The sequence below is a fragment of the Lissotriton vulgaris genome, chromosome 9 (genome assembly GCF_964263255.1).
Source record: "Lissotriton vulgaris chromosome 9, aLisVul1.2, whole genome shotgun sequence".
NCBI classification, from domain to species: Eukaryota; Metazoa; Chordata; class Amphibia; order Caudata; family Salamandridae; genus Lissotriton; species Lissotriton vulgaris.
In genome coordinates, this window is record NC_141697.1 from 179892991 (window position 1) to 179917308 (window position 24318).

General features: G+C 47.3%; 1 protein-coding gene across 3 annotated transcripts in view; it reads left to right on the forward strand.

The window, feature by feature from the left end:
* The window catches only part of KLHDC1 (kelch domain containing 1), a 1440569-nt gene that overhangs the window by 953866 nt on the left and 462385 nt on the right, over positions 1-24318 (forward strand). For all 3 annotated transcript variants that reach the window (XM_086936594.1, XM_086936596.1, XM_086936595.1), the window contains one exon: positions 9931-10043. In XM_086936594.1, the coding sequence (XP_086792720.1) occupies positions 9931-10043 (113 nt within the window). The remainder of the gene's footprint in view (positions 1-9930; positions 10044-24318) is intronic.

Sequence of the window (24318 nt, forward strand, 5' to 3'; positions counted from 1 at the left end):
CTAGTCGCGCCGGCCTCCCGCCCTCCCAGGCTATTTAGATCTGCATCACAATGGCCGCGCTGCCTATTGGAGCTCTCCCTAGCGAGGGCAACTAGGGCTGCAAGCTTGTTTGTTGGGAAAAACTACTTTGCTGGCAGTACACTTTTAGCAAATCGCTTTTAGGAGCTTTTTAAAATTGAACAGCATTTCTATTGTGGGGGCTTTTAAATTGTATATTAGAATGTGATTATTGTTTAGGAACACTGACACCCCTCCACACGCTATTATTCCTCTTCCCTGCCTCGCCCAGCCGTGTGTTTTAACTGGTGTTTTTTTGCGGCGGGCTCCATTTTATGTGTGGCTGGGGGTGCGCTCTAGTCGCGCCGGCCTCCCACCCTCCTCACCTCCTATAAAATGTGCATCATGGCCAGACGGCGCAGCGGGCTGGCGCAGCGGGCGCGCCGAAGCCGCGCCTAAGCCAAGCCCGTCTGCGCCCGTCCGCGACCGGACGCGGCCCAGGGCCACAACCCCTGGTCCTGACTGCCGAATCACCTGGAGTAGGAATGATTTGGTAAGCCTGTCCTCTAGCACATGTAAACTCGGCTACCATAGTATAAGGGTAGGGGAGGATGAAGGGTGTAGACACTGCCAATTTTGCTTCAGCACACGGACAGCAGACTCCAGGGCTAGTTGTACCTTTCTATCCTGCGGTCTGATCAATGTGAGGTCGCTGCGTCGCCACACGCATGATATATATGATCTCCTTGCGGATAAACAACCTGATCTGTTATTCATCACAGAAACATGGTTGGATGCCAACTCTGATCCCGACATCATTCAGGCACTACCAGATGACTACCAGATGGTGCGTCTGGATAGACCTGAAGGCAGAGGGGGAGGAATTGCGATTGGTTTCAAACAGCAACTGGCCTGTCATTTGGAACCAGTCCATTTGGCGGGAAGCGAGGCGGGTGTTTTCACCATAAAAATTGATGGGAGAACGACTGTGAAGGGCTTCCTAATCTATCGCCCACCGGGTCCCATGGCTAGGTTCAAAGGCAGCCTATTAGAGTGCGTTACAGAAACAGCGATGAGGAGAGACAAGTTTCTGTTACTCGGAGACTTAAACAACCACTTAGAAGATTTGTCAGACAAAGGAGCAATGGGGCTCCGTCAAGAACTTCACACCCTACAGTTAGAGTTAAAGGGGCAGCTCCCAACACATCAATATGGACACCTGTTAGATCCTATATTCGCTAATTGGGAGGAAATTTCAGTAGCTTCCCCAGTGCCCCTGCCATGGACTGATCATTTCTTTGTTCCGTTTTCAATTCTTCTTCCTAAATACAAAGTCACGGACCCCACCCCTCTCAATTATCCCAGGCGAAAATGTGCTAGGTTCTCCCTGCCAGAGTTTAATAAGGCTCTCACCGCAGAGGGGCCTCCGGGAGGCGACGACGTGGATACGGCAAACAAACTGCTCAATGACCGTATCACGGCTGCCCTCGACTGCACGGCCCTTTTAGGCCAGTCAAAGAAGGGTGCCCGCAGACAAAGAACTGCACCTTGGTTCAGCGAGGCGTTGCGCTGTGCCAAGAGGGATTGTAAACGTGCAGAAAGACAGTGGAGAGTGGCATACGATGACCAGTTGAAAGAGAGATATCTCGTCAAGAGACGGGCTGATCACAATAAGATCCGGATAGAGAAAGTCGCATATTACGCAGTCAGAATCCTGGGTGCAGAGAACTCAGCTAAGGAACTGTTTAGCGTATATAAATCCCTGGCCATCCCAAAAACCTCCCTAGGAGATGATGATCACTCGGTAGCAGCCTGCAATCGTATTGCAAACTATTTCGGGGACAAAGTGTCCAAGATCTACTCTGCCTTCCCTGCCTTACCCTTAGTAGCGGAAGAATTAGCAGAACCAGTAGGAGAGGAAGCTGGACAAAACTTATTGCTCAACTTTATTACCCCCACACCAGAAGATCTAATTAAAATATGTAGATCAGTGAAATCAGGTTCCCCCCGGGACCCAGCCTCCCCAAAACGGCTGGGAGATAGCCTGCTGACACTTGAACCCTACATTAGACACCTGCTGGATGTTTCCTTCCGGTCCAGTTCCATACCTGAGGACTGGAAACAGGCCGTGGTGCTCCCCCTCCGCAAGAAGCCCAACATAAGCTTTGAGAAGCTGGACAACTTGCGTCCCATTTCTCTGCTACCCTATTTTTCCAAAGTGGCGGAGAAGGTGGCAAATGTCCAGTTAATGCAATTTGTGGAGAACAACCTTCTTCATCCCACCCAATTTGGGTTTTGGCCACGTCACTCTACGGAGTCAGCCCTCCTCAGGGCCACTGAAACCCTCAGGCAGGGTGCTGACGAGGGCCAAACTATGGCCTTGATACTTTTGGACCTCAGCGCTGCGTTCGACACTGTGGCACATTCCATCTTGCTACAGTGTCTGAGCAAAGGAGGGGTGAGGGGGGCAGCGCTGAAATGGATCCATTCGTTCCTATCTGGCCGAGGCTTTCAAGTCAGGCAGGGTGACTACTACTCGGAGCGAGTATCTTTGGATCAGGGGGTGCCGCAGGGCTCGTCCCTGACTCCAACTCTTTTTAATCTTTACGTTGCTCCGGTTGCCACCATAGTGGAGAGTCATGGCCTTCGCATGGTGTCCTATGCCGACGACACGCAGCTGGTCATCTCCCTATCACGTGCGCCCAGTCTCGCGGCGGACATCTTCAGAGCATGCATGCAAGACCTTGCTGCCTGGATGTCCGCCAACTGCCTCAAGCTCAATGGAGGCAAGACTGAGGTGCTGGTTGTGGGGGGAGGCCAGGCGGCGTGGACGTCGGCGTGGTGGCCGCCATGCCTGGGACCAACACCCATCCCCTGCCAGGAGGCGAGGAATCTGGGCATTTGGTTCGATTCCAACCTGACCTTTGGCCCCCAGATCAATCGGGTGGTCGGATCCTGCTTTGGGACTCTTAAGAGCCTTAGGAAGGTGCTGAAGTTCTTACCCATTAAAGCTCGCCAAACGTTGGTGCATGCACTTGTTACATCTAAGATGGACTATGGCAGCCTTCTCTACTTAGGGACCTTAGAGAAGAATCTGAGTCGCCTGCAGGTCTTGCAGAACGCTGCTGCCCGACTGGTGCTCAGACTACCCAGAAGAGCTGCCTCAAAAGCGGCGCTCCAGACCCTGCACTGGCTCCCGGTAAGAAGCAGGGTGGAGTTTAAAGCACTATGCACATGCCACCGGATCATTAATGGCAGGTCTCCCCTTCCTTTGCAAGGACTGCTGACACAATACGAGCCGTCCCGTTCCCTTAGATCTTCCGGCTCGGGGCGCCTGGCCATTCCAAAGGTGTCTAAAGCACGGATGGGCGGCAGATCCTTCAGGTATCTAGCTGCGTCCAGCTGGAACAAACTACCTGCGGCGCTGCGCTTAGAACCATCTGAATCAATCTTCAGAGCCAAGTTAAAAACATTACTATTCATTCGCTAATAGGTTCCACTTTCTGTAGTTCTCCTGTAAGCACTCGCTCCTTAGCGCGGGGACACGCCGTTGAGCGTCACCAAGCGCTTTACAAAACCCCCTAATAATAATAATAGAAGGATAATACTGCAATATATGGCAGACTCTCAAAGCACAAGTCACTGGGAAGATACTTCCATAGTCAAGGAGAATAGAACTCGCCATATTATGGGATCTTCCTTCTCATCTGAGAAGGCACAAATTGATTTTGGAAGTGTCTTTAAAGGAGGAGAACTTTGAGGTCAGTTTGAAGGCCTGGGATGAGAGGGTGTTCCTGGGTAGAATGGTTAGGGGACGAGTTAGATGTGATTCTAAATTACACACACCTCAGTGCATTGGTCATTTCTGACTTAGCATTCTAAGATTTGACTTAGTTTCAAGACACGAGAATACACTACTGCCTCTGTGGCTGGAGGTACGCATGTGATTGCCCCACCAAACTCATTACGAGTTTGCATATGGACAAGCTAGTTCTCGCAACTGACAAACAGGCTTGGCCTTGGTAGCGTGGGGGGCATGGCTTAACTCTGCCTCATTGCAGGGAATATATATTGGTATTGAGGGGGCAGGGCTTCTCATGGATGTTTTTTCTGTCACATACAGGAACCGCGCTGGAGAACCGCCCGACTCACATGGGGGGCCACCTGACCTATCAACAGGTATAAGGGTCATGCACACTGGGGGGGGGGCAGTGAGCTAGGGTCTGGGACACCCATTTTCTCACCAGGAGTCATAACTGTCCCTGGGGTTGGGGCGCGCAGGTTACGCCCCATGGAAGTAATACATTGGTAGTCAACTGGTGAATGTGAGCAGGGCAGGTAGTTCCTGTGCAATAATGGGATGTTTTCGCTTTTTAAACAACTGATGAGCCGGCGCAATTTGTTTATTTACTAGGCAATAACTGGGGTGTGCTCTCGGTAAGCAGTGACAGAGTGTGGGCATATCTTGCATCCCCTGTGACAAAATTGAAATTCGTTTCTTTTAAACAAAAGGTGTGTCTGGGCATATCATGCATCCCAGGTGCAATAATGGAATGTGTTCTTTTGTACAGCAACTGGTGCACAAGTAAGGGGCTCTGTCCTGGCGATCGAGTTAGCAATAGCCTTACCGGTCAACGCTGGTTAGGGGCGGTTTTCATGGATTTGTTCTCTCTTCCAGAAACGCACGGGTTTCGTTCTTTAATGGTCATACCACGCCTAGCAGACCTGCCTGCCGGGGCTTGGAGCAGGGATAGGGGAGGAACACACTGGGGCCATTGTGTCGGGTTTCTGGGTCAGCACGTCCAGGATTGGAGTGTAACCTTTTTCTAATTTCAGGAAAATCGGATCAAGTACACAGGCACCACTCTGAGAAGTACCATGACATCTTTACACTTCAGCTCAGTTGTGCTCATTTACCTGTTTCAGCAACTGGCCTCACCTCATAGATGACAGGAGGGATAACCGCACGGGTAGATTGGCAGAAGACTGGAATGGTAATTATTAGGGGGTGCCCAGGGGTCTTTGCCAGAAGTTATCTGAAGGTCAGTACGTGTGACACACTATAGGGTTTACACACAGCAGGGGAGAGGACCTGTCCAGGTGGTCAGGTGCTGCGGTATTGTCTAAAAGTCTAGACTTCCGTAAGTGCGACACATTTGCACACGCTGAGACATTCACATAAGTTGCATCACAGCATCACTAGTTACTTATAATCAGGCCCAATGGCACTATGGTGATGCGGGATCTATTTGCACAGAATTCTGTGCCTGATTTAGCCACACATATAACCTCCTGTCTGACCCCACTAGGACCTTCTAGTCTGGCTCCACTCCGGGTCTGGCTGATATATTAAGACTCTAACTTGTTTATTTCTCCGGACACAGGTTGGTGTGTTGGCCATGTGGCAATTGTTTTCCTTATTTTACTTGGAGGGTCCGATTGTGGGCAGGCAAATTCGAACAGTCAAAAATTAAACAACTTGGGTTGACACGCAGTGGAGGGCACCTGGCTAAGTCCACTGGCAAGCTTTCACCTAAGACAGTATTTTAGTTGTTGGTTATGCAGGTATTAAAGTAAGGTTTCATCTTGCAGTTTTCACACGCCAGGAAATACGAGTGGTGAAGTATCAGTTCCCCCAGTTGCACAACATGTATATACAGTTGTATAAGGTGCTTGTTGAAAGCTTCATAGGTCCAACGAGTGCCAGGCAAAGGAGGACGAATAGTACAAGTGATAAACACGAGGAGATACTGTACACAGTGTTAGAAGGGAAGTGCCTAAGCTAAATTCATACTGGCCTTATGCCCATGTCGGAGAAGTTAGCAGCCAGACAGTGGGCGGTCCAACTATTGTATTTGTTGAGGGTTGCAAGCATGCACCAAGAGACGGATCCCAAAGATCATCCCAGACACACTATAAGCCCCGTCCTTTAGCCAGGCCTTCGCTGTTGCGGCCAGCTATTTTGTGGGTCGGGGTGCAGTATGCTGGGGGGAACATGGGGGCAGAGCTTAATCTGGCAAAAAAACATGATTGAAGAAGGATTGTTGGGCGTTCCCACTGCTCTAAACGGGCAAGTATTCTTTCGTGGGTTTCCCCTCTTGTTTCCCGGCAAGTATGCGAGGCCACTCATGCTTAGGGCACATACCCCATGACTAGATATTCACCTCAGGGGGGTGGATTTGGCCTCTGACAGGCCTTGCCAGGTCAGGGGTAGCCAATCACAATAGCTGGAGCCTGTAGAGTTGATAATGTTAGAAACTCAGAATGGGGTGTACTGGGCCATAAACCCCTCGCCTGAGCTGCGGGAGGCAGCGGGCTGTAGGTGTCTTTGAAGGACGGGCAAGGGCTTTATAGGACTGAAGTGCGTGTGACAGAATTTACTCTATCCCAGAAGGGTACCAGCGGTTCAACCATAAGACCAATAGGGGAAAATTGTGACTCACAGTTTTGTAGTTCAGCACCATTACTGGTGTAAGTATCTAGGGTCACAAGCGGTTAGCAGGGTCCGGGCACCTGTGACCAGTCAAAGGTGCAGCAAGCAGGGTAGGCTGCGTAGGTTGACACTTCACGATAGGGTGCAGTGTCTTGTGACGGGCACAATACAATTATTCCCTCAAACCCGTGTGACACCAGGGTTAATTTGATAACTATGTAATTGTCTCGTCATTGTGGCGTAATAATGCACCAGAGAAGAAGACCACAAAGAACATATGGTGGGAATTAGCCACCATACGGTGGGAATTAGCCAACAGTGGGGGACAAGCGAAATTGAGTGGTCAGGAACTCCCTCCCTGCTCTATAGGCAAAGCGCTCGGCAGGGGAGGCGTTGGAGCCAGCGCTCAGGAAGTTCCTCTGAGCTAGCGTATTTTCAATGGGCAGAAGAGACTGGGCGTCATTAGACTTGGGGGGCTACACACCAAACGCTAGGGGTGTTTGGATGAGCTGTCCTGCTGATTGGGGAGAGGCCCTAGAATTAGCAGGATGTAAGTAGGAATGCCGGCCTTGGTGGGGGGCCCTGGCTGCGACGGTCGCCACACCCAGGGCTGTGGCGGAGTTACAGGGCGATCCAGAGGCGGAAAGGTACTCAGGGGTATCCTCTTCAGGAGCACAAAGGGTGCTGATGCCTAATATCCCCAGGAAGTCTGTGCGGTGGACCCTGGGGTGCGACGGCGCCCTGTCTATCCTACGGGCGGTTGGAAACCTGTACAACCGGGGGTCGCTTGAACGCTCCGCCCTCGTAGGGGGGGGCGTGAGCAAGAGGGTGGACCCATGGTTCACCAGAAGTGGTAGTGGCTATTCCCTCACCACAACCGCTAAGCACCGATTGGCTAAGGTCACGATGCAAGTTGGCCCATCAGGTGGTAGGCCGCGAGTGGCAGCTTGCTTTTGGATCGCCTGTAAGATAACCCACCATGTTGGCATATGTGTATGCTAATAAACCTGCAGCAATTTTATCCCAACAAAAAGTTGTCTTGTCTGCTTATTTATGATGCATGTTGCTGCGGGAGGGCCGGTGAGTGGGCCGATATTGGCACTAAGACCTTGCCATACTTTCCACAGGCTTATTCACATACTGCATATTTTTGGCGGCTACTTGGACTATCAAATAAATTGGGACAAGTCCCTGGAGTTCTCCCTGGCGGGGGGACACCAGCCCTCACATCTGCCTGCGTGGCTCTGGTCCACCGGGAGGAGTTCAGATACCTTGGTATCTGGATCATTAGAACAGAAGGATTCTTCATGGCTCGAAACATACATGCCCAGTTAGAGACGCTACAGGGGTACATAGCCCACTGGCATCGCCTCCCGATCTCCATTATAGGTAGAGCGGTTTTGTGTAAAATGAGGCCCTCCCCCGTGTACTATACGTGCTTCAAAACACCCTGTACCGAATACCAGAAACAACTTTCTGGGTACTTGAGGCGGAACAGCGCACTCTGCTGTGTGTGTGTGTGGGGGGGGGGGGGGGGGGGGGGGGGATGAGTGGGAGGCAGGCCGCAAATACTGCTTTGAAAACTGCAGCGGGGCACTTATGAGGGCGGCCGGGCAGTCCCAGATATTAGAAGTTATTACCTAGCATCCCAGCTTATTAATGTTAAAGACTGGGTATACGCAGCACGAAATGACTCAGCATATCCAGTAGATAGCTTTGCTATAGGGAGCCGGGGTTACCAGGGCGCTGCTGACGCACATTCGGATGGTGATACAGGACTTGCGTAAGACCATGAAAATTATGGGAATGGAAAAACAAATTGACAGAACAAACACTGCTTTTGGATAGTGACCTTCTGGGTGAGGTTGGGCAACTAAAGGGTTTCCGTAAATGGAACCTTATCAAGATAGAGCGACTGGGCGATGTCTGGCGCAGTGGGTGTTGATTACGTATGAGAAACTACAGGCACAATAGGAAATGTCAGCCAGAGACAGGTTCCGATATCTACAATTGCGACATGCTTTACGATGCCATGTATCGGAGGAAGAGAAAATACCTGAGTCCTCTTCCCCCCCCTCTCACCCCCCTCACCCCAATTGAAGACAGGCTCCTACTAGACCCAGTGATCGATAAAGTGGTCTCATTAACATACCGTAAGATTATGAACAACTCCGCTGATGTTTTGGGTTATCTGAAGTAGGTATGGGAGGCGGATGTGGGGTTAATGGAGGACGACGATTGGGGAGAAGCACTACAATCCCGGAAGGGAAATTGTGATACGAGCGCAATTTTGATTAATACAACTGCGCAACCTGCATAGATGATATACCAGGACACTCCAGTACCACATGGGCCGATGTGACTTCGAAGGGGGCGCCAGGGGATTCGGGGAAACAGGCCCCTTCTTCCATATTCTCGGGGCCTGCATTAAAATACAGGAATATTGGATACAGATAGCCCAAGTGATCTCAGCAGTGGGGGGATCCAGAGTACCAGCAGAGGCGAGATGGCTTATACTGAGGGTAAAAGGGGGTATGGTCTGGCCAAAATACACCACAATATGGCTCACATCGTGGCTGGGGTGGCCAAGAGAAACATAGCACTGGAATGGGGGGAGTCAACCATACCAAAGACTGAAGAATGGGCAAAAGATTTGGACTGGTGTCAACAAACTGAAAAGACTGTACCAAAGTAGGGGCTGCCCCAAAAAGTGGGAAAAGATATGGACTGAATGGATCAAGTATAGGACTGCATCATGAGAATGGGAGGTTGGGTGGACCTGGAGGGGGGAATGGAGATGCTGGGACGGGGTAGCTGTGTGGTCAATGTAAACCCACAGCTCCCTATTCATATAAGCTGTGAATTTGATGACACTATTGTTAGATCTCATTTCTCATTGCCTAATCCTCCTCTTTGTAATGATGTAATATGGAAATGTACCAGAAGCAATGATTTAGTCAAAAGAACGTTAAGAAAAGGAGGGCCAAATGTCTTTCAGTGATCAGGATTATTTTACTATGTCTTTGTCTGATTAACAGCATACTATCATTCGGGGCTGGCCTTTGGCTTTACCTGTTGAGGTCAGTTATGTATAGTAACTGAGAAGAGCTAACAGACAAAGCTGTTTATGCAAGGATTACAAATATTTTCTAGACGATTATGGATTTTTGAAAAGAAGAATTTTACATTCTTGCCACAAAGGTATGAGATGAGCAGAAGTTGTACTTTGGAAGGTGATCCTGGGATTTAAAAACATAAGTCATTATAAAGTAACTAGCCCAGTCATTACTTTGCCAGTACTTGCCTAAAGATGGCAGAACATGTGTTGATAGGTAATATGATTTTATCATAAGAATGAGTAATTGTGTATCGTATATATAGATCAGAGTTTTAAAACATATACCTGGTTTCACTTTTGCAAGCATTGTCAGACAACTACTATTTTCAGTGTGTGAAATGAAAAATGTGTTTTGTTATTTGATTTTTATGCTTTTTCTTAGAATAGAGGTCAAGGGAGAGAAACCAAAAGGTCGATCCTGGCATACTTTAACTCCGATAGCAGATAATCAACTATTCTTATTTGGTGGACTAAGTCCTGCAAGTGTGCCTCTAAGTAAGTCATCAATTTTCATTTTCTTTACTGATATCACAAAATGTTTCAATTAGAAGAAAGATAAGCCAACTAAATGCTTAACTCAACTAAACTCCATCATGCAAAGTGCATCCCCAGTGCAGCTACCTTGTTAGACTCGGCCTTCTCTGCACAGTCATCCCCAAACCTTTTTACCTTCACCCCTCCTGTTTTGTGAATTTAGTTTTTGTTGGCAGTGGGACTCTATGCACTTTTTACTACTGCTAAACAGTGCTAAAGTGCTTGTGTTCTCGCCTAAAAACAATGTTACAATTGGCTTACACCTGATAGGCACATTTCATCTACTTATAGCTCCCTTGTATATGGTACTGCATGTACTTGGGTCCTGTGAATGTAATGCTACTAGTGGGCCTGCAGCACTCATTGTGCCACCCACTTAAGTAGCCTTTTAAAGTTTGACCCAGGCCTGCCACTGCAACCTATTGTGTAGGTTTAAACTGCCAATTCGACATGGCAAAATAAATCTTTTGTGTGGCCTAAACCTTCTATTATAATACATATAAGACACCCCTAAGACGAGCCCTAAACAGCCCACAGGGTAGGGTACTTTTATTTAAAAAGTGAGAGGTGCTTTTTCGTTTTACATATCTTGGTAGTAAAAAAAATCCCAATTTTGCTTTTTCTACTGTATTTATTTAGAAATTATTTTTATTGATAATCAAAGCAACAGGCTTAACAAATCATTCTGTTGAGGTGTAATGAGGTTATTGCACATCAATATTGGCCATGGTACCTCCCTATCCTTTTCTTACAGGGTCCAGACGTATAAGTTAGGTGCTTTTACGGCCATTCGAATCGAATTGTATTGTGCATCTTGACTTCTGTTACCATACTGCTACCCATTTGGTTGCCCCGTATGCTCTTACCCCTATAGGCTCTCCAATCTCCCCACACTTTTTCCCATTTCTTGGGGCTACCTCTTGCTGCATAGACTCCCTGTTCTGCCCTCTGGCACCAGTTGAAGTCCGCCTTCCAGTCCTCAACAGCTGGTATGGCCGCAGCCCCCATGTTTTTGAAATGTTTCGCTTTGCCACCCCCGCTGCCATCTTCAGCCAGCTTTCTTTTGACCTGGGCCAATCTTGATCCCCTTTTATTCCCACGAGTAGCCATTTGGGTTCCACAGGGGTCATCACCCTCGCCATCACTGCCATAATCTGGGCCCAGTAAAGATGGATCTGCCGGCAAACCCCAAAAGATATGAAAGAAGGACTTCACTCAGAAAACCCCTCTAAAAAGGTGGGGAGTTTGCCCTACTTATTTTTTATAGGAGGGTTTGCACGTAGTATGTTCTGTGGAGTACCTTAAGTTGCACCAATCAGAATCGCACTCTGAAAGCTCTCGGGGGGGCCTGGAGGGCCTTTGTCCCATCTTCATCGTCCAGTGTCCCTCCCAGATCATCCTCCCATGCCGGTCTCAGTGGGCCCAGTAGGTTAGGGGAGTTATTTATTAGCTTTCTTTGTCAGTGGTTCCGTCAGTATTCGATCCTCTAATGGCGAAGTGTCAGGCAGTTGCTCCCCTGCCGGCAAGTGACAGTGCAAGGCATGTCCCACTGGGTATGTCAGAAACGTTCTGATTCCACCAAGTTCAATCCTTTTTGTAAGTCAGTAAGCGTTATATAAGTCTGATTTCTCCAGACGTTACCCAGGTGTTTTATTCCAATGAGTTTCCATCTTTGGAATCTATGTAGGCCTCACACCTCTGACAAGAGTGTGCTAAACCATAGTGGTGTTTGGGCTGTCAGTTTCCCTTTCCAACCCAAAAACTTGGTAACTTTATGTCATACATATATTAACACCTGTGTGTGCTGGAACCGGTTGCCTCTGTCCTTTTCAGCATACAGTATCACTCATATCCTCCAGGGCCCATGCACCCTCTGTCCACCGTGTATTCTGGGTCTTGTTGATCCATGAAGGCCCAGTAATTAATTATAAGTAATTGCTAAGCCCAGTAATATTTTAAATTTCTGAGACCGCCAGTCCCCCATCATATACCCCCTTTTGTAACTTAGCTAGGGCAATTCTCGGAGCACCTCCTTTCCAGAGCAGTCTATTAACTGCTTGGTCAATGCCCTTAAAGACCGCCTGCGTAATCTTGTAGAGTGTATTCTGCATTACACAATGTAGCTGCGGTAGGGTTATCATTTTGTATAGGGCCACTCTACCTACTAATGTCAGTGGCAAGGATACCCAGTGTGATGCATCTGTTTTCAGTCGTTCAAGCTACGGACCGAGGTTTTGTCTGTGAAAGTTCTGTGGGTCTCGAGTGACATATATGCCAAGGCATTTGAACCCATCCCGACTCATTGGAGCCAAGCAGTCATGGGGCAGACAGGGAATTCTACCCGATAGGGGATATATTACTGATTTAGCACAGTTAATTGTATAGCCTGAGTTTGCCACAAATATTCGGAATACCTGCATTACCGCATATAGGGAGATTCTTTCCTCCCATCCTTCCAGCGCAGGTATACCCCAGATTATGAGATCTTGATGGATCCATGCCGCATCTAAAGCCATCAACATTGTTTGTATCTGTCCACAGAATTTAGTTAGGTGGAGTACCCCATATAGGCGTCTCAGGTTAAGCTGCATGCTCCTACCGGGATTAAATCCAGACTGATCAGGGTGTTTAATTGAGGGAAGAACCACTTGCTGTCTCGTTGCCAAGATTCTAGCCAGTACTTAGATTTATATGTTCACTAAAGAGATTGATCTGTACGTGCTGCACTCGGTCGGGGGCTTCCCTTCTTTTTTTTATAGTCACTGTCGTTGCCACCCTCTGATCTAGCAGAAGACAGCCATTGGAGAGCACATCACGATACATTGCTAACATCGGTTTTATCACCACCCTCTAGGCCTTTATATAACTCGATCAGTATGCCCTTGGATCCCTGCGCTTTGCCCGGCTGCAACTCCTTCAGCGCATTTCCCAGGACTTCCTCAGTCGGGTCGGCCTATCGGGCCTCCCGCTCCTCTGTAGTTAGCGCCCGGAGGGTCACATCTTTTAAGAAGTCAGTGCAGTCCATGTCGGTCATAGAGGTTTGGGAAGCATACAGGGTCTCATAGTAAGAGGCAAAGGTTTTGAAAATTCCAGCAGTGGTTGTATGGATGGTTCCTTTTTCATACCATAACCTTTCTTTATCGTGTTCTTGCAGCCACGCTCGGAGTTTTGCTGCCTTGTCTCCAACGTTGTAGAGACATCGATGCATAGCCAGGCCTTCTTTACGGGCTAGGTCTTCAGTCCCTGCTCTCAACTCTTGCTGGCATAGCAGCACTTGGTGTCTATCTATGTCTCATCCTGTATCATGCACATCCCTTTCTATTTCTAGTATTTTCTTCGCCTTGGCGCATTGCCATTAGGATTCTTTTTTCTCTCCCCCCTGTTATCACCTGGGCGCTTCCCCGAAACACAGTCTTACAGGCTTCCCATAAAGTCAGTGCTGAGTTGACAGATCCCTGATTTTTTCTTAAATATGGATCAGCCTCTTTAAGTATTTTGTCTCTAGTATCTTTGTCCTTCTGATACCAGGGGTTCAGCCTGGGCGGGCTATGATGTGTGGCAATTGTGCTATCAATGTGCCATTAGGAGCCATATTTTAGCATTTTGTAGGTTTTGAAGTGGGGTTAGAACACTCTCCTCCCTAACCCTCGTCGAGGAGCTTAAGTTTGCTTGCTTTCCTTGCTCTGTTGAACTCGAGGCAGGCATTTATGCCCACCACTTTCAAAGTTCACCAGCCACCACTGGTCGAGAGTGGTCGGCAAAGGAGCCATGAGAAACAGACGAAGGGACACTGTGAAGGGTCCTGACGAGAGGAGAGTCGCCCCCTCACAACTATATCTGTAGTGATAGTGATCTCACACCTATATCTACAGTGATCTCACACCAATACCTACAGTGATAGTGATCTCACACCTATATCTGCAGTGATAATAATCTCAGACCTATACATGAAGTAATGGTGATCTCACACCTACATATCTGCAGTGATAGTGATCTCACACCTCTATCTGCAGTGATAGTGATCTCACACCACTATCTGCAGTGATGGTGATCTTACACCAATATCTACAGTGATAGAGATCTCACACCTATACCTGCAGTGATGGCGATTTCACACCTATAGGTGTGGCTCACTGGTTAGAGGCGGCAGACCCGAGAGCAGAGGACAGCCCGGGACCAGGGTTCGATTCCCGGCGCGGCAGGTTTCTGGACCAGGGTCAGCGGACTCGATAATTCTCTCGCCTCGGTACCCACTCTGATCAGCGATCACACTCGGCAACTCTGGGCATTAGCTTGCCTCATCTTCACTAACGGCCCCACCAGACCGCCGGGGATGCCTGGTCTCACCCTGGAGATACCCATTAAGGGACCATCTCTCAGGGAAGCCAGGAAGGGTTTCGCAGCGGTCGAAGCGCCTTGGGACCCTCCGGGTAAGTAGTGCGCTATATAAATGCCTATACATACATACATACATACATACAGTGACGTTGATCTCATACCTAGATATGCAGTGATAGAGTTTAAAGCTGCTTTTGATCAGAGCTCGGCACCACTTTGGATACAAATTAAGCCATATTAAAGCAGCTGTAACAAAACCACCTGCTGCTTATAGAATGTGTGAAAGAGTGCAGCTATCTAAGAAAACGTGCATTGTATGCATAGTTTTCTTTAGAATAATTAGACCTGCGTGTGGTGATAGTTTATAGCTTTTGTGCAGGTGAACTTGAAATTATTTTCAAATAATCACAAGGTAACTTACAAACAAAAAACAGGAACCACATGGTGCCTAAAACACGAAAACAGACATTTAATGTAGGCCACTGACTCTGCACAAGCAAATTATTACAATGCCATTTTAAAAGCTCTGCAAAAGTCAAGAAAAGTAAACAGTATTACCACTAGGTCTTGCATTTAATGATGACGCAAAAGCGCCTTGGGACCCTCCGGGTAAGTAGTGCGCTATATAAATGCCTATACATACATACATACAATACATATTTACATAGCACTTGTGAGCTTATTCCTCACCCTGATGCAGGTTTGCAACAGGCACAGAGTTCTCTTTTGCATTAGGAGAATGTTCTGCAATCTCCTTGACGGTCTTTTAATATACAGATGAAGACCCTTTCCATTCCATATAGCATGCCTAGCTTGAAGTCCTTACAGCATTTTGTGGAATAAAAGGAGTGCATCTTTTATTTGTCTCCTGACGTTTTACTGACTTTTCCCCAGCAGAACGGCCTTTGAAAGCCACCAGCCTGTTTAGTTATGGGCCAGTTACCTTCTGCTTGTGTGTTTCATACATTATACTAACACACATATTTTGAAAGGTGACAGGGACACAAAGATACAGTGTGCGTGCAAGAGCACAGGCAGCGCACACGTGCCCCACTTGCCCTATCCAGTGTACATAAAGTGGCTCAGTTGCTTGCAGCACCCCTGCTCTGCATACAGGTTCCTTTGCTCGCTCGACCGGCTCACTACTACGTTTAGAGGAAGCACCTAGAAGCCAAATTTTACACAGCCCTTGCAAATAGCCACAGAGAGGGATAGCTCGGTGTGTTGGCTAAATGCAGCAGAGATGCAAAATACTGCAGGTACAACTCAGTTCCTCATCCTCCAGAGACAAGAAAGAAATAGTGGTTTGTCAGCCACATGCTAAATATAACATGTGCCAAAATACAATTCTAGGAAGCACGAGATCTACGTTTAATAGAGGATAAAATCTCCCAGTTAGAGGCAGAAAGGACCAGGCTTAATCAGGGGACTCCTGAAAGAATATCCCAAATTCAAAGGGATCTTGATAATGCTCGCCAGGAGTATTTGAGTAAGGCTTGACCAAAAATGTAAGGCACAATGGCGGTCTAAATCCATGCAAAAATTCGAATACGAAGAGAAGGCAAGAGCACTGTTGGAGGGGAAAGCCAGGGGTGACCGTGCAAAAAATCATATAAGTGAATTAATTATCAATGAAAATGAGCAAACATCAAGCAGACTAGCAGATATGCAAGTCTCGGAGCTCTGTAAGGAGGAAATTACTCCTAATTCAGAGGCCCTTAAGATCTGGCTGAGGGAGAAATCCCTTTTGAAGTAAACAGCTAAAACCTGTGACCTTCTAGATGCCCCAATAACTGAGGGTGAGATTAGAGAACAAATTGGGAAGTGTAAAAATAACAAAGCAGCAGGCACAGATGCTCTCCCTAGCGAGATACATAAACTTCTGTGGAAGAACTTCCCCCTATTATGGGAGTTTTATTTAACTCAATCTACTAGTCAGAGGGTAAGATACCTAGCTCCTGGAAAGAGGCAACTTTTGTCCTTATCTTGAAACCCGGAAAAGATACGCAAAGGGCGGACTCCTATAGACAGATCTCCCTGCTGAATGCTGACTGTAAGATCTTTATGAGTATTTTAGTGGGGAGGTTAGTCAAATTTGCCCCACAGCTGATTAACGCTGACCAGAAGGGCTTAATTCCTAAAATATATATACAAGAACTAACGCAACAGTTAATAGGCAATATAGATCTTGCCACAGCTCGATCCGAACCCTTGGCTGTAGTGGCACTAGATGCGTCCAAGGCATTTGACAAAGTCTGTTGGGTTTATCTTTGGGAGGTGTTAAGGGCAATGGGGTTTGGGCCTATCTTTAGTCAAAGTCTGGTAAACTGTTATCAGGGGGCTTCCGCCAAGATATTATTAAATGGAGTTTTAACATCTAGTTTGATATTCTAAGAGGAACAAGACAGGGCTGTCCTCAGGCAACTGGAGGCATCATGGATTTGCAAACCGAGAGCACTAACATCAGGCTTAAATTCTGATAATGAAATGCATTACTTGTTATAATATCGATTCCAGATTCATCGTATTACAAAACATCTTTGTGTTTATGTTTACCATCACGAATAACAATTTAGAATGTATATATGTGGACTATGTTTTCGACTTAAATGCTGATTGAGATCTTGAACTCAATGGGATTCTGGTTATTTCATCTGATAATTTAATTGAACTGTTTAATGTTGGGGTTCTGCCTCTGTTGCTTATTTATCCTTTACCTTTTGTTTTCTAATAATGTTGTGTCATCCCTCCAGTTTGTGTAATTACATTTGGTCTAGCTAGTTTCTAGCTCTTGCGCTGTGATCCTCACCCTGTATGATTTTGTTTTTTTTTAATTGTTTTTTTTTGGTGTAAGAAGTTTATTGCACCTTTCATAGTAACAATAGACATGTTGGCGCCTACAACCTCATCAGGCCGGCTATGCAGTTGTATCATTCGCAAATTATTCTCTCGTTTACACGGCCCATCAGCCGACATCCTTGGGACCGGCGGCGCTGTAGGAAATAGTATTGGCAACATAGATCAGTGCTTATGCATACAGTCAATCATGTTTGTTGTCTTACTTTTCTGTTTTTTATACTCTTTAAACAGTTAAAGAACAAAGAACTCTGAGAATAAAGAGCACTGTGTCACAGCATCCTCCCCCCTATCACAATTTGATATTTTATCACTACATTCCATTAACCCTGTTGCAGTCCTTGCTATGAGTTATCATCATTGCATGTCGTTTCATGTTCTAATAAATAGGTACGTAAATACATCCAATAGTCTCTGGGACGTGATCTGACTGGCAACTCTTCCTCATAAGTGACCAGCGTATCCCGGCAATATGTTAAATCTTCCAGCCAGTGTTTAACCTTCGGTCCCAGTTTGCTATTCCAATGCATAGATACCCTCCGCTTGGCCAGCAGCAATGCCACCACACAGAATTTGCGCCTTTGTGCTCTCAGCTGCGGAACAATACCCAACAAGCAAACTTTGGCCCTACATTGCAGTGACGACCCAAGCATTTCGCTTAGAGCCTGCATCACCTGCTCCCAAAAACCTGCCACCTGGCGACAGTGCCACGCCAAATGCATGAAGTCTGCATTTTCCTGTCTACATCGTACACAGCTGGAGTCATCTCTTAGCCCGTATCTGTATAGCCTCATGGGGGTATAGTACATTTGATGCAGATACTTGCAGTGAATGATCCTCAAGTTCCCATTGGGCGTCAGCATGCCAGTGAGCAGGCAGGCAGTTAACCATTCGTCATCCGTGAGTGGCTCATCTAGCGCAGCATTCCATTTGTCTCTCACCCTCTCAGTGTTCCCTCCTATGTCTCGTTGTATGTTTGTGTATAATTTCGATACCAAGTGGGAAGCCGTAGTTATGGTGAGTACTAACTGCAAGGGTGTCAGGGTCTTGGGCTCATCCGGGTAATCTGGGAAATGTTCTTTTATCGCCCTCTGCAACCTGTAGTAAGTAAAACTAAATAACAGTGTCGGATTGCTAATATATGCCAATTTGTCTAGTGTCTGAAAGACCCCATTTTTGTATAAGTCGCCTAATTTATCTATCCCAGCACACTTTAGCAAATCCATGCCAACCTGTTCCTGCATGACTGAGAGTGCCGGATGATGCGCTAGTGGAAGTGCAGGTGCATAAAGCGGCAAGCTATTTGCAGCTTTTCCCAGCAGTCTCCACGCTTCCGTGGTAGTGTTGACCGGGTTAATATCATGGTCATGTAGGTTAGGCCTTTTGTGTGGTAATATGCTAGTCAGCGGGATCGGGTCTGCATCCCCTGCCTCAGCCGCCACATGTGTCAGGAAGGGTATTTCGTGGTACCAGTAGTGCGCGAATTGCGCCTGAGCGCATAGGTAATAGAGATATAAATCTGGGACTTTGAAACCTCCCTGAGAAAACGGTAGTGTCATAGTGTGTAAGTCCAACCTGGCCTGTTTTCCTGCCCAGAGCAGATTAAGCACCAGTTTTTTAATGTTTCGGAAGACCTCCGCAGGTGGCTTTACTGGGATATTATTGAATAAATAGAGGAACTTAGGCAGTAGCACCATTTTGATTATCGCTACTCTGTCCGCCAGGGACAACGGCAATTTATTCCATCTGGCAACCTTTTCTTCCAAGGACGCTATCGCTCTGCCGTAATCGGTGCGTATGACCAGCTCCGGGTCTCTGTGGAACCACACTCCTAAATACTGGTCGGCTCGTCTGACCATTCTAGAGGATAGTCCAGGGCCGCGGGGTGCGTACTATCCGTCAATGCTAATACAAGGGATTTGGTCCAATTTATCTGTAATCCCGAGTGCTGACCGAACTTGATATATTCTCTTAACAAGGGATTAAGGTGCTGTTCCGGATTTTTTACATACAACACCGTATCATTAGCATAAAGCGAGATGTGTATTGAGCGTGTCGGGAGCTGTATTGCCGAGTAGTGGTGATGCTGACGGATTTTGCACGCCAGAGGTTCCAATATTAAAGCAAAAAGCATTGGTGAGAGTGGGCACCCCTGTCTGGTGCCTCGACAAATCGGAATGGGCTCTGAGACATATTTGTTCATTCTTATGCGTGCGGTTAAGTTCGTGTATAACATCGTGATCCACCCCATAAATATATGTGGAAATCCATGCGCAACAGAACAGCGTTTAGAAATGGCCAGTCTATTGTGTCAAACGCTTTAGCCGCGTCTAACAATACTGTCACAGCTTTAATTTCTGGTGCCAGGTAGTGGGCTACTGCAAATAATGTTCGTGTGTTATGCGTGGTGGATCTATCCGGTATGAAGCCGGACTGGTCAGGCCGTATCAACAAGGGCATCAGCGGTTTGAGCCTATCCGCCAATAGGCTTGCTATTATTTTTGTGTCGATGTTTATGAGTGAGAGGGGGCGATAGGAATCGCACTTATCCTCCTCTTTCCCTGGCTTTAATAATGCAATATTTACAACAAGGGGTGGTGAGGGACAGAGTCTCTGAATTAAACAGAATACTCTCACCCAGTCAAGAGATCAGGGCTAGATCCAACACCGTTTTTTAGCTCACTGCACCATCCCAGTTTCAGAACCTGGCTGTATGCAAATTAGTCTGTTCCTGTCCCAGTGCATGATGGGAACAGGGCAAACCAGGGCAATAAGCATTGCCTCCCTCATTGACGCTGGTAGTGAGGAAAATCAGCCCAAACTACTACCGATGCCCAGGCTGCTGGCGCAAGGCGCCTCTTAGTTCCCATCTTGAATAGTTACCAAACAAAGAGACGGGCGCTGGAAACAGGGACACAAGAACAGAGTTTTATTACTCATGAGGAGAGCCTGTCATTTCAGACACGAAACACAGTGTCTTCGGGAGGTGCTCTAACAAGTTCTCTGAGACTGCGTCTTTTATACACAAGTTGATGATGCATAAACATTCCTTATTACAATAAAGACATTGTGAAGCAAGGAAAAGACATCCCCGGGAGACCCCCCCCCCCCTCTTCCGGTTTATTCCAACACGTGGCTACAGTAGAGGTCCTCACCCCCCCATACAATAGGAGGGGGCTACAATGCAGCAGAGTGTTCCGCTGATTCCTTTGGAATGTGTGCGCCTGATCGGATCTCAGGGGGTGGGGAGGTCATGATCAATAGTAGCTCCTTTGAAGAGGGGCGAGTGCATACAGTAGCGGGCAATAAACTGTATCCTCCGGCTAAGGGATGACCAGCGGTCCGTGCAGACAGTCGGGCTCAGTGGAAGGGGTCATCAAAGGAGGGGTATTCAAGAAAGGAAGGGAGGTGTTGGTCAGGCGCGGGGTGTGATTCCCAGGGGCAGAGTCGCACAGAAGGAGAAGTCTTATGACCCGTGCAGGAGAGAGCGGGGGCAGCCAGAGTGCGCGGAGGAGGGGTGCCGGGAGTTTAACAAATGGGCAGAGAGGCCATGGTGTCTAAAATGGTTGTTTGTGTGTGTGTGCGTGCGTGGGTCTATGCTGGCGAGATGATGCGGTCAACGCTTCACGGTATTCATTCTGCTTACAGTGAGGGTATGGTGAAAGTAAATGAACGCCGCTTATGTGCATTAACATTGTCATTTTCCACAGTCGCCGCTTTTTAACATAAGTTAGTTCATTTTCCTGTTCTTCCCAATTGATGGGCGTACATATAGTCGCGTGTGGTCAATGAGATAGCGTTTGTCAATACTAGTAGATTGTGTATAACCATGAACAGTCGATACGGTTGGCAGAATGCAGTACATATGAATTTACATTTTGGTGGGTTATTCATCTAGGGATCAGCATACTACATACTACAGACGTTCTGACTTTCTCTTCGGCGGTATCAATGTACAGTAAAAGTGACCGATAAACATTTTGAAAACAATACAAAGTGGTTGAGGGAGGAATTCAGTTCAGTACAAGTAATCAGTCAAGGGAAAGGGGAATGATATCTTCGTCACAGTGTCTTTTTAGCAGCGAGCCATCACTGGTAGGCTCTAGTCCGTCTTCTTTCGTTGGCGCTGTTGAGCACCGGCGGTGGAGCTATGAGTCCAGCTCGGATCCAACTTTACACGTTGCAGGGTGCGATCTGTCCTCTGCTTTTGGATCACAGTCCTGTTTTCTAACTAATCTTTTTAGGGGTGCCTCACGCTCGGCACCTGCATTTCCTTTTCCTTCCATGGCAAAACCCTATTCTTCCTAAATGTCGTTCCTTTTTCTGAGTCAAAATCCAGGGGTTAGAATGGAGGTGTCGTTGGGTAAGCGAGGGAAGAGAGGGCTGAGTGGAGTCAGATTCTTCTGAAGCGGACCCAGGGAGCAAATGATAACGAGCAGGCAGGCCCATTGATCGGGCTCAGAGGGGCGGGGGACTTCTGGCACAGGTTGGTCAGCAAACAGGGGCTTCAGGGCAGCCCTTCATTCTTTCATTTTCCGTGTTTGAAAGTGGTGCCTCGTCCCGCGTCTCGTTGCTCTGCGGCTCCACCTTTGGTCCAGGTCATACGTGCTTCATGATCTGTGGCCAGGCTGAGCGTCACGTCCGGCCCCTCTCCTCCGGTGATTGTGTATCCTTGAATGGGTACAAAACAAATTTTTAGAGAACCGGTCAACAGAGGATATTTATACATTTCAATTCCGTCCTCAATCCTAAGTGGCTGGGGACTTATTCATCAGTCACAGTCAGAAGTCATCACTATGTAGTATGTATGCAGGCATTTCTACTGAGTTTGTACTAAGTCTATTTGGCGTTCATTCATGGCATGTATGGAGAGAAGTCGGGCTCCTATCGACTGTGTATTTTTATCAAACTCGGAATCGGATCCTTCGGGAAAGACCCGTTTACTAACCCAAGTCCTAACAGTCTTACATTTCCCTCCAGAGTCAGCTAATTCTAGCGAACGGGAGGGTGTACTAACATCTAGCATCATGAGAAAGGGACAGAGGCTAAACATTCTTTTCCCGGAGAGCAATGGTTAATCAGGGTCATCAGTTATAATTCGGGGGCAACAGTTATGGAGCTGGGGTCAATCGGGAGAGGCGAGGACGCTTTGGACATCCGCACTTGGGCGCAGAGGGGTGGGACAATCTGGGCATTGGGGATTGTTTTTCTAAGGACTGAGAATAGAAGGCCATTGACGTATAGTCCCCCTATAAAAGGCCAGATTAGGGGACATCAGTCGTCTCACCTGTCCTTTCCTTTTTAGCCAATTCAAGTTCCTTCATTTGGCAGAAAGGAGAGGTAGTAACATGGCGAGTTACAATCGTTTGAGTTCCTGTCAATTTTGCCGAACACCTTTGTGTTCAAAAAGACCCAATTAGGCTCGTGCCGGCGGGGCACAACGTTACTACATAAAGGAAGAGGGAGTAGGGGGACTCTCATAGAGAGTGAGAGTCGTCCGCATTCTAAATGAACCACTTCGTACACGCATGACAGAGAGAGAGAGAGAGAGAAAGAAACGTGTACAATAATAGGCCATTTAGTGCGCACACAACACAGAACAGCAGGGGTCAAGTAATATAGAAACACAGGCAGAAGGGCGACATAGATCCATACATTACGTGCACACGAATTCAGGTGGAGGTGACAATACATGCATTTACACACAAATGATCCAAGACAGAACTTAGAACAGTTTTCTGGCCAAAAATATTTCTTCCTGCATGCTGCGCATTCTTAGTATCCTACTTAATTCACCTGGGCGTTGAGCTTTTTACCTTTTTCCTTCTCTACACCTCTGCCAATTGGTCGGGAATTAATCTGGTCGGGCTAATACTCACAGTGGGGCCTTTGAATTATTTCTCTTTTTCTTTTCTAACGAAGGATTTTCCAGGCTGAAGCGACAGAGGGGCATCAACCGGGAGGACAACGGGGCAGAGTTTACTCATTGGTGCGCGTCCTTGCTTGGTTGTATTACTTGGGGTATCAGGCGAAGTCATATTTTGCCATACTGTAATACCCCGTCAAGTTTCTACTTCGGACCACTCCTCCAGTTGCTGGGTACAGAGAGAGTCACTTGTAAGTAAGGGAATGCTATATCTTTGTTTGTCCGTCGTGTATAGGTACCATGTCCAGTTCCCTTTTTCCCCCCTCCATCGGTCGTTCGATCATTACTTAAGTCATGCACAAAATAATTCTCTCATCCATCCAAATGTGTGCAACGTATATTTAGTCGAGCTATACACATCAGGGCCACACGTGTGTTCACATCACACAAAAATCGTCACACTCTCAAGGGCTGTCCCCTCAGACAATCACGATTCTTCACAGTGCTAGCCTGACTTTCGCGCGGGACCATGGCGTGTTGCTTAGCTCTTCTCCATACTTTAGTCGACGTCCCGACATGACCTGCAGAAAGAAGGGAAAAAGAAAGGGGTGGGGGCAGCGTTTTAAAACACATCAGCGCGCATAAACCCGAAAATGTTTTTCCTACCACATACTCGGCCTATCTCCACAGGATGCGGTCTCTACCATCTCGGCGTTTAAGCCCAGAGGGACCGGTTGCGTGGGAGAGATAATTATTGATGGACTGAGGAAGAGGGATGGTCTACAGTGGTATAAGGTCGTTTTTTGTCTGTCAGGCACGGAAACTAAAGGGGCTAGGTGGCATTTCCTTCGGAGTGGTTTAGGACATTTTAAAACAACTTCCTTGATACATGCGGCACTTAAAGTAGGAGCTAAGTACCAGGGCCTTTATTGATCGCTTTATGCTGCACGAAGAAGAAAAAATACATATATCAAAACCTGGAACATTCATATTTGCTGCTTCTGCGCACTACGCTTTTAACCTTCAACCTTAATCGAGCTGCTTTCATCCACCTATATTTCACTTATATCGGGGACAGTAGCCATACATTCGAAGCTTATCAATGCAAACACTACAGTTATACTTGCTCCTTTAAAAAACCTTTAATTAAAAATGTTAGTGCACAAATACGGGCCT